At 37.4% G+C, this 16288-nt stretch overlaps 1 protein-coding gene across 3 annotated transcripts in view; it reads left to right on the forward strand.

Annotated features, from left to right (window-relative positions):
• The first annotated feature begins 2120 nt into the window (after positions 1 to 2120).
• Positions 2121 to 16288, forward strand: part of LOC140334207 (rab effector Noc2-like) — a 46260-nt gene continuing 32092 nt past the window's right edge. The window contains exon 1 of one of the 3 annotated variants that reach the window (XM_072416404.1): positions 2121 to 2392. In XM_072416404.1, coding sequence (XP_072272505.1) covers positions 2188 to 2392 — 205 coding nt within the window. In that variant the 5' untranslated portion in view covers positions 2121 to 2187. The remainder of the gene's footprint in view (positions 2393 to 16288) is intronic. The other 2 variants (XM_072416414.1, XM_072416423.1) reach the window with 2 other exon arrangements.

Raw genomic sequence — 16288 nt, forward strand, 5'->3', positions numbered from 1 at the left:
TCTCTGTCTCCTCTCTCTGTGGAATACACAGTAAGAAACAAAGGATTTACAGTAGGTACAATTGATGAAGGTAGGGTGACATTGGGAAAGATTGCAATTTTGACTTGTGTATCAGCTCTTCAGTAAAGTATTGTACACTAAACCGCAAGGTTATGCTCTGCAAGGCACAACAGCCTGGGCAGGATGTGTAACATTACATTCAATTACAAGTTCTTTAGGTTTTACTTTTGTGAGGTTGTATTTTGAAGGATGGGAAAACTCCCCAAGTGAATGGCTAATAATAAGTAAAGTGGGGATAGGTAAGACCAGTATTTTATTGCTCACAACCCTTTTTTGTCCTGGTGACAACTATATTCCTCATTTCTTTTATGTGTGTTGCAGGGACAAAATGCTTTTTATATGCAGGCACAGACTTGAGAGAGAAATTAAACTCTTCCTTAGACTTAGTCTACACAGACTGTTTCCCCAGTGTTTAACCTGAGGCTTTAAAGCCCATGTTTGAAATTCCCATGCATTCTTATGGGCTAATCTACACCAGGACGTTTCCTTGAGGCCAGTTTTTTTTTAGTGTTATTGGTAATGCTCCTTGCAAGATTTTAAAAATTAAAATGAAGGGTTAATGCAGGTAAACGCCTTCAATGGGGCCAGTTTCCCTTCCCACAGTGCTTGAAACGTAAACGCTGTCAAAATGCGTATGCCAGCATTTCCAGTGGTTTAAAGGCAAGCTTAAAAAAACATTAGTAAAAGTAGTAAATGCGAACGGTCCGTTTACATGCATTTTTAAAACTGTCTGTGTAGACCCAGCCTTAGCCCATTAAAAAAAGGCTTGCCGTCAAACTTGAATACCATCATTTCATTGCCTGCAGTGACAACTTACTGGCATACTTAACAAAAACACTGAAACCAAATGGTATGTGTTTATATGTGTGGTTTTATGAAAAAATGACAAGAACAACAAAGGTAAGGAGTAGTATATTTTACTTGGCTGTTTTAAAATCCCATCTCTGATCGACTCAAGGTTTTCAAAGTACATAGTGTCAGTTTCACAGCTTCCAGCACTGTTATTACTGTAATGTATTATTTGTAAGTATCATTTTGCTCTGAAAAACTAATTTATAGAAGTATTCATATGATTCCAAGTTCAGAATGGCTTGTGTCAAACACAGCAGCTTCACACAGTAGGCTAGCTTTGGAGTGCATATAATGCTGCCTGGGCAATAATGTCTGCTTTTCTCTTGCCTGAGCTTTTAACTATAGAAAATTTGATTTTATTCTCAGCTGCTGAGCACAATGTGCACAAACTGCGCTTGTTACATTTCTTTTAACCGACAGACTGTCTGAAATGTATAATTATATCATTACTTGTAATGACTCTCATAATGTAACATTTTCATGCAGCTTTCAGGGAGTAGTGGACATGAACAGTATTATCAGTCCTTACATTTAAAATAATTGTCCTAATGAATACAAATTTGGGTACATTCATATTGTTTTGGTTGTTTTTCGGCTTTAGTCTTTTATTCTGCCATATATGCAGTAATCGTAGGGTATTCTAGTACTTCCACATACTGTATAATGAACCATTAGAATAGAAAGTATAATGAATAAATAATTTTAGAGATTTTATTATTTTTTTTATAAATGTGTAAAATGTATGTACATATAAAGGTATGTAATACCCTTAGATAAGTGTTTGTGTTCTAGATGATTGGTATGCATATTACATACAGTATTTGGCCCTTTGTCCAAGTGAACATTATTTTGTCTTTGGACCTTTGTTCCAGCTATAAGATTTGAAGTCTTAAGGGAGAGGGCTGCAGTTATAACTGGGTGCAAAGATCATCAAGTACTGTTCCTTTTATTTAATACATGTATTGGTCGAAATAAATTCTGAATGGTGAAAAGAGATTTGGATTAGATGACCTTTTGTGTAAACAATTTTACAAAGTTACATTTTTGTAAAAGATTTAGTTTTACTTTTTTAGTTTTCCTTTAAGTTATTCCTTTAATAATAAAACTGTGCATCCATATTGGACCCAGAAGCTTTACAGCCCACCCCCTGCTGCTTATTGTTTCATGCAAATGAAAGGCAATTTTTGGATGAGCCAAGTGAACGAACTGCATGTTTTTGGGAATGTGTGGGAAATCATAACCCACCCGAAACCTACTTAAACAGTCTCATTTAACATGCCATTTTCCTATACTTTTTTTTTACAGGTCTGGAAGAGGTCCGGAGCTTGGTTTTACAAAGGTATCCCAAAATACATTTTACCATTAAAAATCTCAAACAAAACAAGTGAAATTCACTTAAGAAATATACAATCTGAGCCTCAATTTCAAGAATTAAGAACTGCTACAATGAATCGAACGTATACCTGGGCCAAAGGAAGAGGTGAGTCGGCTACTGTCTGATCACGGTTCTTGATATGTCATCCTTTCACTTATAAATCTATTTATTCTTGTCATTTCTGAACATGTTTTTGCATAGTTTGCTGTAGGCCAAATCCCTTCATATTCTTTAGCAGCCTTATTCAAACTTTTTAACATGGCGGTCTTTCAGGTCTTCAGGGAACTCCACTATAATTACTTTATCCACAGCTCACAGCACATTAGTGTACTGGTCTGTAGGCGTAATGCCTCTTACATTGTCATGTCTCCCTTAGAGATAGCCAAAAAGTTAATTGGTGTCACCAAAACTGAACTGAGGCACAAATTTCTCATTGCTCAAGGAGCCCCTAGCCACCTCTGGAGGGAACCTGGTTGAGAAACTCTGATCTATTGTATCATGGAGTAAAAATTGTAAACAGTTTTAGAATCGGATAAGTTATAGCTAAATCCCAGCCTTAAATTTATTTGCGCTCATTTGTAGAGATTCCTTTACTATACTGTAATCCATTCAGCTTATTTCCCTGTATCCTGGGAATTCCACACACCAAACAATGGAAGCCGCATCAGCTATCTTGACTCTGTCTTATTTTTGTGTTGGATGGCTTCAAGTATCATGGAGCCCACCCCTTCTGAGCTGCCTCCAGGTAACAATTTGCAGTTGTCGCTGGTGCTAATAATTGCCGTTACCCAGGTGGTCTGCACATAACTTAAGTCATCTCAGGAATGCCTAGCAGCACAGCGGTCATTGAAGAATTGCAATTAAAATTCAAGAACATCCATTCCTTGTCCAAGAATGCCCACTTTCCATGCTGCAGCAGCCAGAGTCAAGTCTAATAGCATAGTAATAATTAGCTCAGTTAAAGCTGCCTACATTTACATAAACAGAGCAGAGATAAATCCGGGAATGTCAGCTCCTGTTCATGGACATCCTAGCAGCATAACAAGAAGACTATAATAGCTCAGCTGCATTACTGCTTGAACTTACCAATACTTACATAAACCCTCCCAAGAACCGTTTACTTCTTGGGACAGCTTTAGATTAGATTAACCTATTGGGGGTGCTGTAATATTTACATATAAACTAAAATACTGCAAAATCTCAATATTGATGCCCCTGGGTCAATAAAAATATATTTCCAAAAACAAAAATATTTAAATTCAAAAGTTTTAATTGAAAGTTAATTGGGGAATTGAGGCAGGTTTGAAACAAGGAAAGGTGAAAGATTCAGGATAAAAATTTTGATTTGCCCTCAAAACAGGAATAAAGGGGAATCCTCCAATAGGGAAACTTTTCCCCGATGAAAGCTAGGAGGAAATTTTCCCTAAAGTGGAACGATATCTTCCAACTTTTTGGTAAGTCTATTAGATAGGAAGTAACAGAAATAATTTTAATGAGACGTAGCAAAATAAAAAATTGATGTTGGTATTTATCTTCCCCTGCTTTAAGCAAATGAGAACTTTAGGCGCTCTTGATAATGCCCTTTAGTTTAATAAATTAATATCCCTTTGTAGATCAACACTGGCACTGTGTGTATGCAACTTCCAGCAATAAATTAAATAACAGTAAGCTTAGTAGCAGGTAATATACAACGGCCATTGTTTAACTTTCTAGTGCTCCACTGCTGCATCATTATGGTTATTATTAACTAGTATTTATATAGCGTTGACATATTATGAAGAGCTTTATAAAGTCCATAGTCCAAGGGGCTTACAATGTAAAGTCACTAATATAGCTATTTATGTCCTAATACAATCTAATGTCAATTTGGGGGGGGAAGCTAATTATCCACATGTATTTGGAATGTGGGAGAAAACCCGAGTGCCTGGTGGAAACTCACACAAACATGGGGAGAACCTGCAAACTCCATGCAGATCGAGTCCTGGCTGAGATTCAAACCTGGGACCTAGGACTGAAACGAGCCACCGTACATCAACCTCCACTCTAATTCCGTTTAATTAACCCAGTATTTTTAGTTATGGAGCATCTGTGAAACATCTCGCTGCTTCCAGAGCAGAGCATGGTGCCTTAGCTGTGAATCATTAGACTTGAGTGATATCACATTTTAGCATTCTGTAGTGGCAAATTAAAAATGTCAAAAGTTTATCCTCTTCCCTCTCCTTTTTTTCCCTCAGCTATTTATTAGTTGCGGCAATGGTATTTGTATCTTAAATATCATTTTTATTGAAGATTTTTTCAAGGTAGAAAATATGTAATCCATAAACAAAGTAAGAAGTAACAAACAAAAGGGGAACAAATGAGCATATAAATAGTCATATTAACAGGATAACAAGTAACATGTACATAAAAATAAAGGGAAAACATAAAAGATCAACACCCAGAGCCTATGACTGGATTACATAAACAATCCTAAAATTGTAACTGTACATTTAGGATGCAATATCCAAACAAACATTCAGCATAGAATCTAACTGCTCCGTCGTTGTTATAAGTGAACATCTTTTTAAATTGAACCTGTACATTGAGTCTATCGATGATATCTGATGACAAAATGGTTTTTTAAAAGTTTATGTTAAGCTACTTTTTTTACTTGTATTTTTTTTTAGTTGTTGTTTACCCAATTTCAGTCTTATTGGGCAGATAACTAGAACGTTGTCTCTTGATGACATATACCAGTTTTCCTGAGGGATTTCCTCTCTATCATCCAGCATACAACTGCTCTAAACGACATTAATAAAACTTTCCAATTCCATAATTGTAATGCTATCTGATCATGTAAAAGTTAGTACAAGACAGCAAAACTTCTATGACTTCTTGCAGCTTCATATTTCAGCATTTTTAAACGCCTCTTTTTTTTATTTGGTCTTTGAATCGGTTTTAATTTGCCTCGTTTGAATCCTTGTAAATACGGCCACTAGGTGGAGCATCTATACTTCATAGGGAACAACATATGATGTAAATGTATGCAGGTTCTCACTATAGGCCTGATTTATCAAAGCTCTTAAGTCTGGAAAGGATACACTTTCATCAGTGAAGGTGGGTGATCCAGCAAACCTGAAATGGATTTCCTAAAAGTCATTTGCTATTTGTTAGAAAATATTTTAAATCCTGCAATAGATCCATTCCAGGTTTGCTGAATCTCCCAGCTTCACTGATGAAAGTGTATCCTCTCCAGCCTTGGAGAACTTTAAAAAATCAGGCCCTATGGTTATGTACTATGTGACTAAGTGCACTTCCATAACACTTAATTTAGACTTTAGACCAATGCTATGTAGTCTTGCTAGATAATTGTTGTCCAAGACAATCGGTCCTTATCATCTTGCATGGAAATTCATGCCCTGATGCCGTGGCATGATGGGCCTGGGCTGATCACTAAACAACTGTACGGGTATAACTACTGTTTCCTGTGATCAAGGGAGTCATGGGGCTCTTCATGCATGTCCTCCTCTCTTCATAGATCTAAACAGTGCTGTCTTTACAGCAGTTGTTCCAGTGTTGCTGGAAAATACAATGAAAGACCATAACAAACAACATAAATCTGACCATGTGTACAAAGCTTAAAAGCTACAATAAAAAAGCACAACTGTTGTATAAAATAAAAAGCTTTAAAGAAGGTTTGCATACAGTAATGTTCAAATCAATTTGTTGATGTGGATTGCCAGCGTGTCTATTTGAACCTTTATTAGCAATCTGCTTTCATTTTTGCTGATGCAGGTATAGCATTTGGAGTATAAAAAAGGCTTTTTTTTATTTGTATTGCAACTTAAGGACATTACACAAAAATGCACTATTGTAAATTCCTGATGTACGCGTAACATCCTGATATGCTATTGAATTCCCCAGTAAATAGCTGGGACAATTTAACATAAAATGGAGCCCCATGCAAATAATAACTTGGGGTCCCGAATGCACATTAGTCTAGCTTACCACACCCCCAGCCATTCAGTTAACTGGTGCCCAGGTGAAGGTGTAGAGAATTGCCTAGTTTCCCCTCCCTAAAAAATATTTTAGGGGTCTCTGTGTTTAGTGCAGTCAACCTGGATAGGGTCCTATTTGATCCCTGTATCATATGGTATATATCTCCACCCAGACCCTAATAAAAGCAGTAGCGTTCTCCAGCCACCATTGCAGTAATCATTTGTAGTGTTTGTCAGGGATCTGCACCTGCTATAGAAACACACTGAATTTTGGAACTCTGATACTTTAGTTTTCTACTGATCTGGCAACTGTTGTGTTGGGACCAGATGGGTTAAAGAGGGATCTGCGTGGAGACTATGACCTGTGAAGGCCAGCTCTGGGTGGGTATTTCTCTATTTATTACTACATCTACTACATCTACTAGACTGGAGTTCTGAAAAGATTATGTGGCGTGAGAATACGTGTTGTGACTGACACTGGTCTAATATTAATTGGATGCATTTCATCACAATTGTAACTTAGTCTGGGTTTTTTACAGTTTTTACATTTTTAAACCGGAACATGTATTACTGGTTTAGATGAACGTGGTAAAAAGCTATTTCTATTTCTGTTCTGTACCATAGGACAAAAAGTGTAGTAGATTTTGTGTGTTAATTATTGGAGTAAGAAAGTTTGTACAGTTAGCTCATCTAGATGCTGAGGTGTAACTCTGCCACTGTTCAGTTATAAATTTATTATTAAAATAAATCTAGGTAAAAAGTTATTTCTGTCACTATTCTGAACCCCCCAAAATGAATTGCACTACACTTTGTTTATGCCTAATTTAAGTTACAGAATTTGTACACAGAATGGTCAATTTAGAAAGCAGTAAATCTGACATTCACTGAAACTTTGCCTGGTTAGGAATCAACTACTGGCATTGAAACAGATCTACCATGGCGAAAGTGATGTCAGAGGTCTTATCCTTCTGAGAGCACAAATCACCCTCTTCCTTAATTCAGCCCCCCTCCCCCCATGACCATCCTTAAATCAAAACGCACAAAATATTTTGCAGTTTAAATGGCCATAGGTTTTTTCCTTTAACCATTAGGATAAAGAACTGTTACCAATCAACACTGTTAAAAAATCCAAATGAAATAAAGACCATACACTGCAAAAAATTAAAACCAAATAAAATACGCTCTCACATGCAACACATAAAACCCACAGCAAAAAAAAACAAAAAACACAGCAACCAGGCATGCATCAGAACTTTGTAAACAACTAAATTGTCTCACGCAGCACCACATCCCCAAACAGCCCCCCAGCCATGGCTAGACTCACCAATTTCACTATCCTTTATGCACTAAAAAGGCCAAAACCATGGCCAAGCACACCCCAAACGGCCCACCAGCGTGCACAACAACTCATCGTTACCAGGCACCACCAATCCCACCTGGTCCACCCTTTCGATAACCCTTTTTGGCCTTCTGGGCCGAAGATTTCATCGTAGCATCCTGCAGCCCAGACAGCCTAAACCAAAACAACAATGCCGGCAACCTCCACTGAACAGCAGTAAAAGACAAACCCTGCCTAAAACAACAGAGACGCAACAGATTCAGCACCCCAGCCACCCTATCCTCCTCAGAACCAAAAGACAGCAACTAGGCACACAGCGGCCATCACTCCCTCCATACAGCTGACTATACCAGTACATCGAGTGTCAGGATCCCAAGTGACTTGTCAGGATCCCAAGTGACTCGTCAGGATCCCAACACGATCACCCACAGTTCTGATGAGCGCGGCATTTCGTACTGCTCCGCTTCCAGCTCCAATCTGTGAAATCAGTCCCACCGGGAGAAAAGACAAAGCATCAGCCAACTGAAAACCTTGTAACATGCTTCACTTGCAAGAAAACCTAAAACAGTAAACTGAGCAAAACCAACCAACCATCAGCCTAATACCGTGGAGAAGACGCCGAGCAACTATTGACCACCTGCACCACCCCCAAATTGTTGCATTAAAAACTTTTAATTCTCAAACTCCTGCCGCCACAAAGCCCTTGCCACCAATATCGGGAAAAACTTCAAGAAGACCAAATTAGACAGCAAACGGCCAGACCTGCATGCTTGGCAGGACAGCCCAGAGGGTCCCTGAAGGGGCTCCTAAACACTGGCACGTCCTCTGGGAGAATGACGGACTAAAATGTTCCAGTGGGTGCACCCATTGAGCAGGCTAATCTTCTGACCTAGTAAAGGGAGTCGAGGAACCCCCCCGCAGCACTGTAGCCACTTTTAGCTAGTCAGCACCCTGGGAAGCAGCCATCGCCTGCAGCTCCAACAGGACAATGTGGACTTCAGCCATAGACGTATGTGGTACTCTTTTCCCCTACTGACTTCTCTTTCCAACGAACACTAGCTCTTTTCCTCTTCCCTTTTGTACCATCTTACCCCATCTACCCTCTCTGAAACTGTCCAGTTCTCACATTCTACCACTCAGTTTCCTCACCCCCCTTAAACCCTTTCCTCTATGACCCACTGTCCCCCAAGGTCATGTCTGCCTTCCTCCTATGCCCTTCATTCTCTGGTTCCAGGCTTTCCTGTCTCTTGAAAGACTATGGGGCTGACAGAACTTTGACATCTGACACACTTCTGAGTGTGTTGCCTGGTCCAATTTTATGTGCTGTAGTTCCATCTTCTGGCTGCTACATCACTACAGGACGCCATGTGCTTTGCTTCTAAAACTACTAGCTGCCTAGCTGTTATAACTTTTAATTGATTCAAAATGTTGCAGTTATGTAACTAGGAACTACTGTTGAAATTTCTCGACTGCATACTTTTTTTTAATTCTGTTACTAATAAAGTGCTGAAGACAGTGGGTCAGTTACAGTCAAGCCACCAGAGCTTTCCAAAATAAATCATCAGTAGCAGCCCCTGCATTTAATATATAACAAGTTTGGTTGGATTGAATTTGTGGTCATGTTCAATACCTAATCATGTGTATCAGAATCTAAAATAAAATGACTTCATTAAGAACTAAATGACACAAGAACGGTCTATGGAAACAAAAATAATAACCCACTTGATTCAAAATCACACTGAAAAAAAACAAGAACAGAAGTCATATAAAGATTGAATATGCATGAATTTCATTACAAAAAATCATAATGTAGCTCAGTGGTTTGTATGGCCACTAAGTGCCTGTATGCACCTCCAATAGAGGCAGAATACGCCCTGGGGGGATGTCATATGCCCTGGGGGGGATCTCATACAGGTCATATGTAAGCCAGATGACGGATACATAATATCCCAAAGGCTTTCTATTCAATTTACGACGGAGAAACATGGAGGCCAACCAATGCCTTTGTCATGTAGGAACTACCTACATGCTCTCACCACATGAGGTAGCACATGGAGCTCTGTGTGGCCTTTGAGGATATGCCCCAGGCCAGACTATATCTGAACAAACAAGTCATGCTGGGTCATCATAGCATCACCCTCTTTCACATGTGCTTAGTGTAAACCTGTTTACACCTGTGAGAAGAATTGGCCAATAGCAAATCTGCCAATTTATTTTGTCAAAAGCCAGAAAGCTCCAAAACCGAATGTTGGGCCTGCATGCCACCTACATGGAACATGCACAAAAGCCCACTGGAGGTCATCTCTGGGCTCTGACAGTGCTCTTCTTCTTTCTTGTCACACAAAGCTCAAAAAAGATGCAGATACTGGTCCTATTTTTTTTAACACTTACTATACACACTCAGATATAGTTATATTGGATTTGTGTGTGTACATGTGAGAATAGGCAATTTCAGCATTAACAAAAAAAATAGTGAGGTTTTGCTTCAGCCTGATTTATTGAGTTTGGTTAGCTGAGATTTAATTATTTCTCCCACTGATGGCTACATTGCAGCTGTTGTTTTATGGCAGAAATTAAATGAAAGTTAGCTCTGGTCGTGCATGGTGACAGGTCTTTCATTTTAACCTGGATCATCTGCCAGCAGGGAACTAAACTTGGAATAATTATTGGAAGACAAACACTGCTTATTGATTCCTCTGTTTAGTTTTACAGAATGTTGTTTTGGGCAAAAACTCTTTTTTTCAAGCTTTAATTTAACATCGTGTTTACACACATTATATTTACCATTATATCTAGACAGTGACATCTGCGATACAGCTCACATCTGTAAAGTGTTGGCTGATAATCAAGTGGTCTGTTTACTTATGCTGATGATAAATGTAGATGTTGTGGGCATATGCTGGCTCACATGTAAAGCTGCCAAATAACAGTTTGCTATTATACATTTTGGTTAGCTGCTTTATTCCAATCAATCTGAAAACAAATTGGAGGGACGCTTGAAATGGAGCTGTAAATCTGCTACTTTAGACTGTTCAATATTTATAGAATGGGGTGTATTGCATGACAGGTCCCTGAGGAACAAATGAATACAGAACATCTCTGCCTTAGGCAGTACATGGAAGACAGAAAAAGACAGAATGTAATTAAAGAATATTCAGTGGATGTGTCTATGAATATTATTTCATTTTTGCACAAGTAAGAAGCATATCCATGGTTGCTATTAAAGGTCACAGTAGAGACTGAGATCTTGAGTTACTACATGTCCAAAACTTTAGAATGTCAGAACATGATGGGGCTCAGGGTGGCAGACAGTCTTGCCTAATCACTCTTTGTGTTTTCTGTATTCTAGTCTATTGGTAGTTATTATTAATTTGCACAAGTTCTCTTTATCTTTCATTTTTCAAACATTTTGAATGAATATTAAGCTTAGCTTTTGTGTCCAACTCCATTAACTTCCATGAGTGATGAAAACTATAAAAAATAGAAATTAATAAAAATTTTACAACCTAGAGGAAAGTTTCTTCTAATAGAAAGCTAAAGCCCTCAGCTTTAATATCACTAGCTCCTGTACATGCCCTAAGTCCATACCGTAACTGCTTTGTGAAAGAAAAGGCAAACGTTACCTGCCTCAAGATTGTTCAGCCTGATCACCACTTTGGTTTGCCCAATCCGCTTGTAACTGCTTGTCAGTAGTTTAACATTAACAAGCAAAATATATAAGTAATGTAGAAACAGTATCATATTCTCTTTTTTTAATACATTTTCTGAATATCATATTTTTGATCAAACGACTTTTATTATTTAAATGGTTATAAAAAATGTGAAAAATAAATTGACACCACCGTTCAATCAATATTTAGGTGTGAACCCCATACAATCAGTTAAATACAAACGTTTATGATATAATGTATAATAACTGGCTTACCTCCCAGAAGATTCATAAATGTGGATTTGGAAAAATAGAGAGGCTGTTTAGTTATAAAGAAATTTTGTTTTAAATAATATTATATCTGCTTGGATTGTAGGAAATGTTTTTTTTTGGAATATGTGAAATTCACAATTTATTAACCATTTATTAGAAGCATGGTGGGGTATATAGGAATTGGCAAAGCACTTCTTTTCACTGCCTGCTCTGAGAAAAGGCCTGATACGTCCTAACAATAACTTACACCTTATTTTTTTTTTTTATCGAATCTCGCGATCCGTGCTAAAACACACCCCGTGACGGTAAAAAAGTGTAAGTGCAAAAACACCACACAAAAAACGTGCACTGGGGTACTATTTGGTAATCCCTCCTCAAAAGAGGAAGGGCCACCCTTTTTCTCCAAACCCTCCGAAGCAAAGCTCCAGACGAGGGCTGGATACTAAGCCCACCCAGCCGAAGCCGGGATGGACACACATGCCCCCCTGACCGAAGCCAGAGAGGGGCCTTTTCTCTCTGGGACCCGCCCATGCAGGTCCCACAAGATACTAAGCTGGGAGCTCTCCCGAAGAGAGACTCCCACTGAGGGAGAGCGCCTGGTTTTTAGGCCAAGGCACTCTCCAAGACTTCAGGGCTAGCCCATAAGGGAATAGCACCCTCCATCAAAAAAGTGGCACACAAATACCACACCAGTGACAGTGACAAACAGAAAAAAACATTTAAATAATAAGTGCTCTGTGCATAACACACATAACTTACACCTTATATTATATCTCATCCATTGTCCGGTGTGTATTTTATGTTTTCCTACTTCCTTTCTTTCTGTTTGTGCTTCCTCTAATGATGGTTGCAGCTCATTGCAACATCTGGTGTTCATGTAAATTGGATGCCAGTAAGTAGAGAAGACTCCCTGCCAGCTACTAAAATGTCATTCCACTCTTCTCAGTTATATGTGAGCTAACAAAACCATCAGGACAGCAAACATGAGAAATGTTGCAGTGAACATACTTAGGAAATGAGCACTGGAAATGACAAAAAAAATGTAATGTCCACTATATAAATAGATCATTTTACATGGAATGAAATCTTCTGCTGTTTAAATTTTAAATTGGACAAATTTGGTATCACTTTGCAGAGCTTATAACATGTTCCAGCTAGTAACATAGATCATTTTCCCAACACAGTCATACAATTATTATTTATCTGCATAGTTCTGTCATATTTTACATTTAACTGTTCTGATCAGTCAGTGCACCTCGCAAGTTTTCGGTGCTGTGCCAAAACTTGACAGCATAATAATGCTGGGTGGTCTAATCCTGTTTTGTAAAAAGGCCATTTTTACCACACCTCTCCTTGCCCCTTTCCTTGTGCTATGAAGATCTTACTAGTGGATGTATTTATCTAGACAACATCTAACCCAGCTATCACATTGTATTGTTTCTTTGTCTATTATGTTTTAGCACTCTTTATATTCATACTTACCATGCCCAACTGCAATCTTCTATGTTTTTGAGTTTAGTGTTTGCATCTTTTATGACTTGATACCCTTTGGGTAACTACTTTTGAGTTGATTACTTAAAGCATCTGCTTTTCAGGGGATCTTAAAACCAAAGGATTTGCCTTAAGCCCTCAGACTGCTTATTTGGCATAATACAATGTGTTGGATACCTTGTTTGAACTCAGAGAGCTGAATTCTGTGTAGGTGTCCATTCTGAAAAAGTCTCTGGTATTGCCATTTGTTTTCATGTTTTGTATATTTACCTTCAATTCCTGTTCTGTCTGACACCTTTCAAATGAACAGGAAGTAAATGGAATTTTGTCTATTGGCACTAAGACTGTTAAAGATATCCTGGCAATGATCCTTATTCTTCTGCACTAGAAATGTGCTTTTTGTTGCTATTTCCTTGTGCGGGGTTTTCCTAGATCCTATTCTGGCTTCAGAATGTATATCTAGACCTTTATTCATGATTTTTTTGTCCTCATGGTTTTACGCTTGTTGATGAAATCCCCTTAAGGTTGAACTTCTAGAAATGCTCCAACTTTCTGCAGTATACTCCTCACTAATTCAAGTTTCACTATTAAACAATATATCCCTGACAGCTGTCTTTTACTTTATTGTGGGTAATGTTTATTATGTTTCTGTTTGTAACTATAGTCCCAAGTTTCCATAATAACATTTAAATAGAATAGGTACTAGTGTAGTAAAAACTGCAGCCTAGTAACACCATTGTATAGTCATAATTGGACCGGTGACACAAATGTTAATTCCACGAGCATTCAGACTGTAAAGTTATTGAATTTGCAGTTCCTGGTCAGTCTGACCTTTCTTTACAAAGCTGTTTGTTAGCTGGAGGATTTAGGAATCATATATCCAGCCATCTTTGATTGATAAATCTTGTACTTTCATTACAAGACTTTCTTTGAAAGCAATCAGTCTATAGAAAGGAAGTGCAGTAAACCCATAATACAAAAGGTATACAGGTTAATTTACTGTGCCCTCTCTACAGTAGGTACACTCCATAATATCTATTTTTTGTTCCCTGTGCACAAAAGGCAGTTTTAATAAGCTCTTTTCTGGTAATATTTTCACAGCACAAAGAAAAAAGCTCAGGGGGAGATTTATCAACCAAAGAAAGGTCTTGTTCAAGAGTTAGTAGTACATTATCCAAAAATAATTTACTTCAAGTTTGTAGTATGATTCAAGTTCTCCTCCTCCTATACTAACACACAAAATTTGGCTACATTTATAGAGGAAAAGAACCTTATTTTGTCAGTGTCTTGCTTTAAAAAAACCCTAACATAAAAACTAATTCTGAGTTAGGATTTTACAATAAGTAGGCACAAACACATTGATAGTGGAGTCCTCAAAATTTTCTCGTGGAATGTATAGGATTGGTGTTCATTGTTTTTTCATCAAATAGAATATATAAATAACAAATACGACAAGAATGGTTTGGGTAAATTATAGTATTTATATTATAGCAAATGACCGTTTGCTTTTAAAATATTATTACATTTTGGTAAACTGAAATTGGGATGGATAATTGTATAAAGGGGATGCTGAGGTTATTGGTTTTGAATTTATCTGTCAAAAATGATTGACAAGTCATCTATAAATTAACAATATTAGAAAACCCAGCCACAAGAAATTACGTTCAGCAATCACTGGAGTGCATGCATGTACACAGGAAGTAGCCTAGAAAAACTTTAGGTGATTGGCACCTCCAAATGGAAAACAAACAAAACAAATGTTTGTTTTCTTTTTAATAGCTTTTATTGAGTTTTTTTTATAGCACAAATATTAACAACTATTGGCTATTGTCATTTGTACCTCAAAAAACATATGGATAAGAAACACTATATACCCATGACGGAACACAGCACGGGTGAATGGTAAAAAGTCAGAACAAACTTTTTCTTCAAGGGGGGAAAAAATGCTGAAATAGAAAATAAAATGGTGAATATTACAGAAAAAAAATTCAATCAGTGAGATCCGATTGTAATGTTCAACTTCTGGAAAGTGGGGAAAAAAGGGGACATGGGGGAGAGAAGACTATCAACTAATCAATGGAATCAGGGATGTGACCACGAAGTCAATGGGTCTGATTTATTAAAGCTCCCCAAAGCTGAACCTTTCATCAGTGAAGCTGGGTGATCAAGCAAACCTGATATTGGATCTGGTCCAGGATTCAAAACATTTGCTATCAAATAGCAAATTTATTTGAAGAAATCTATTCCAGGTTTCTTGGATCACCCAGCTTCACTGATGAAAGTGTATCCTCCCCAGCCATGGAGAGCTTTAATAAATCAGGCCCAATGGTGGGAGGAGAAGATATTTCTATAGGTTAGCCATTAAGAAAAACAAGTACAGTATTTAATTTAAACTGGATTTTAAAAAGGGTTATGGTACTTTCTTATTAGTATTTTTACTTTTCTAGTTTTCAAAAAATGTTGCTGTATTGAAGAAAGCTTATCACTTTTTTATGTCTCTCAGCCTTTATGATGGTCTGTGGCAGCTGTCTGGTTCTCTTTTTTACTGAAATTTCCTTATTTCTTAACAAAACAATCTGACTTGTCATGGTCTGAAATTTGTGAAAGTTTTTCTATATATATCACTTTGCAAAAAAAAAATAACTCTTTTAAATGTCTTTCTTAAGCTTTATTTGTAGAACCATTTTTATGTAAGAGGGAATAGTGTATTTAAATAAACATTTTTTATGTAAATGCTACAGAGGTGGAACACAGAAAAGTACATGTGTTCTGTCTTTCATCACTAAGGCCAGTCTTAACATCCCTTTGAGTCTATAATTCATTTTGCATGCATTTGCATTGAAATCCTCAAGAAAGCATTGTCATATAAATGATCTGTTTTATGCAAATGTCCTTTCAAAAACTTTTCTCAAATTCTTTTATTCACATTTTTCTTTTTATTTTCTATGTGCGATATGAACAATTATAGATGCAACAACGTTCTAACATAATGGAAAAATGTTGTATCTAAAACTCAGGAGCCCTTGAATCTTTAGCTGAATGAAGAATACAAAAGCAATTAGAAAACCTGAAACAACTTTTACCTTTACATCTCTTTGTTCTCTATTTTCTGTTAATCCTTTCAGCTTTTTTTTTACTTGAATTTATACTAAATGGTTGGCACTTTCCAAATCTTGGTCTTGGGTTTCATTGTTTTGATTTTTACATCTATTTTTTGTGGGCATCACTCCAGTGCAGTTATTTCCTTCTAAAATCCAAATGCTTAATGGTAG

The sequence above is a fragment of the Pyxicephalus adspersus genome, chromosome 1 (genome assembly GCF_032062135.1).
Source record: "Pyxicephalus adspersus chromosome 1, UCB_Pads_2.0, whole genome shotgun sequence".
In the NCBI taxonomy this organism is placed as follows: domain Eukaryota; kingdom Metazoa; phylum Chordata; class Amphibia; order Anura; family Pyxicephalidae; genus Pyxicephalus; species Pyxicephalus adspersus.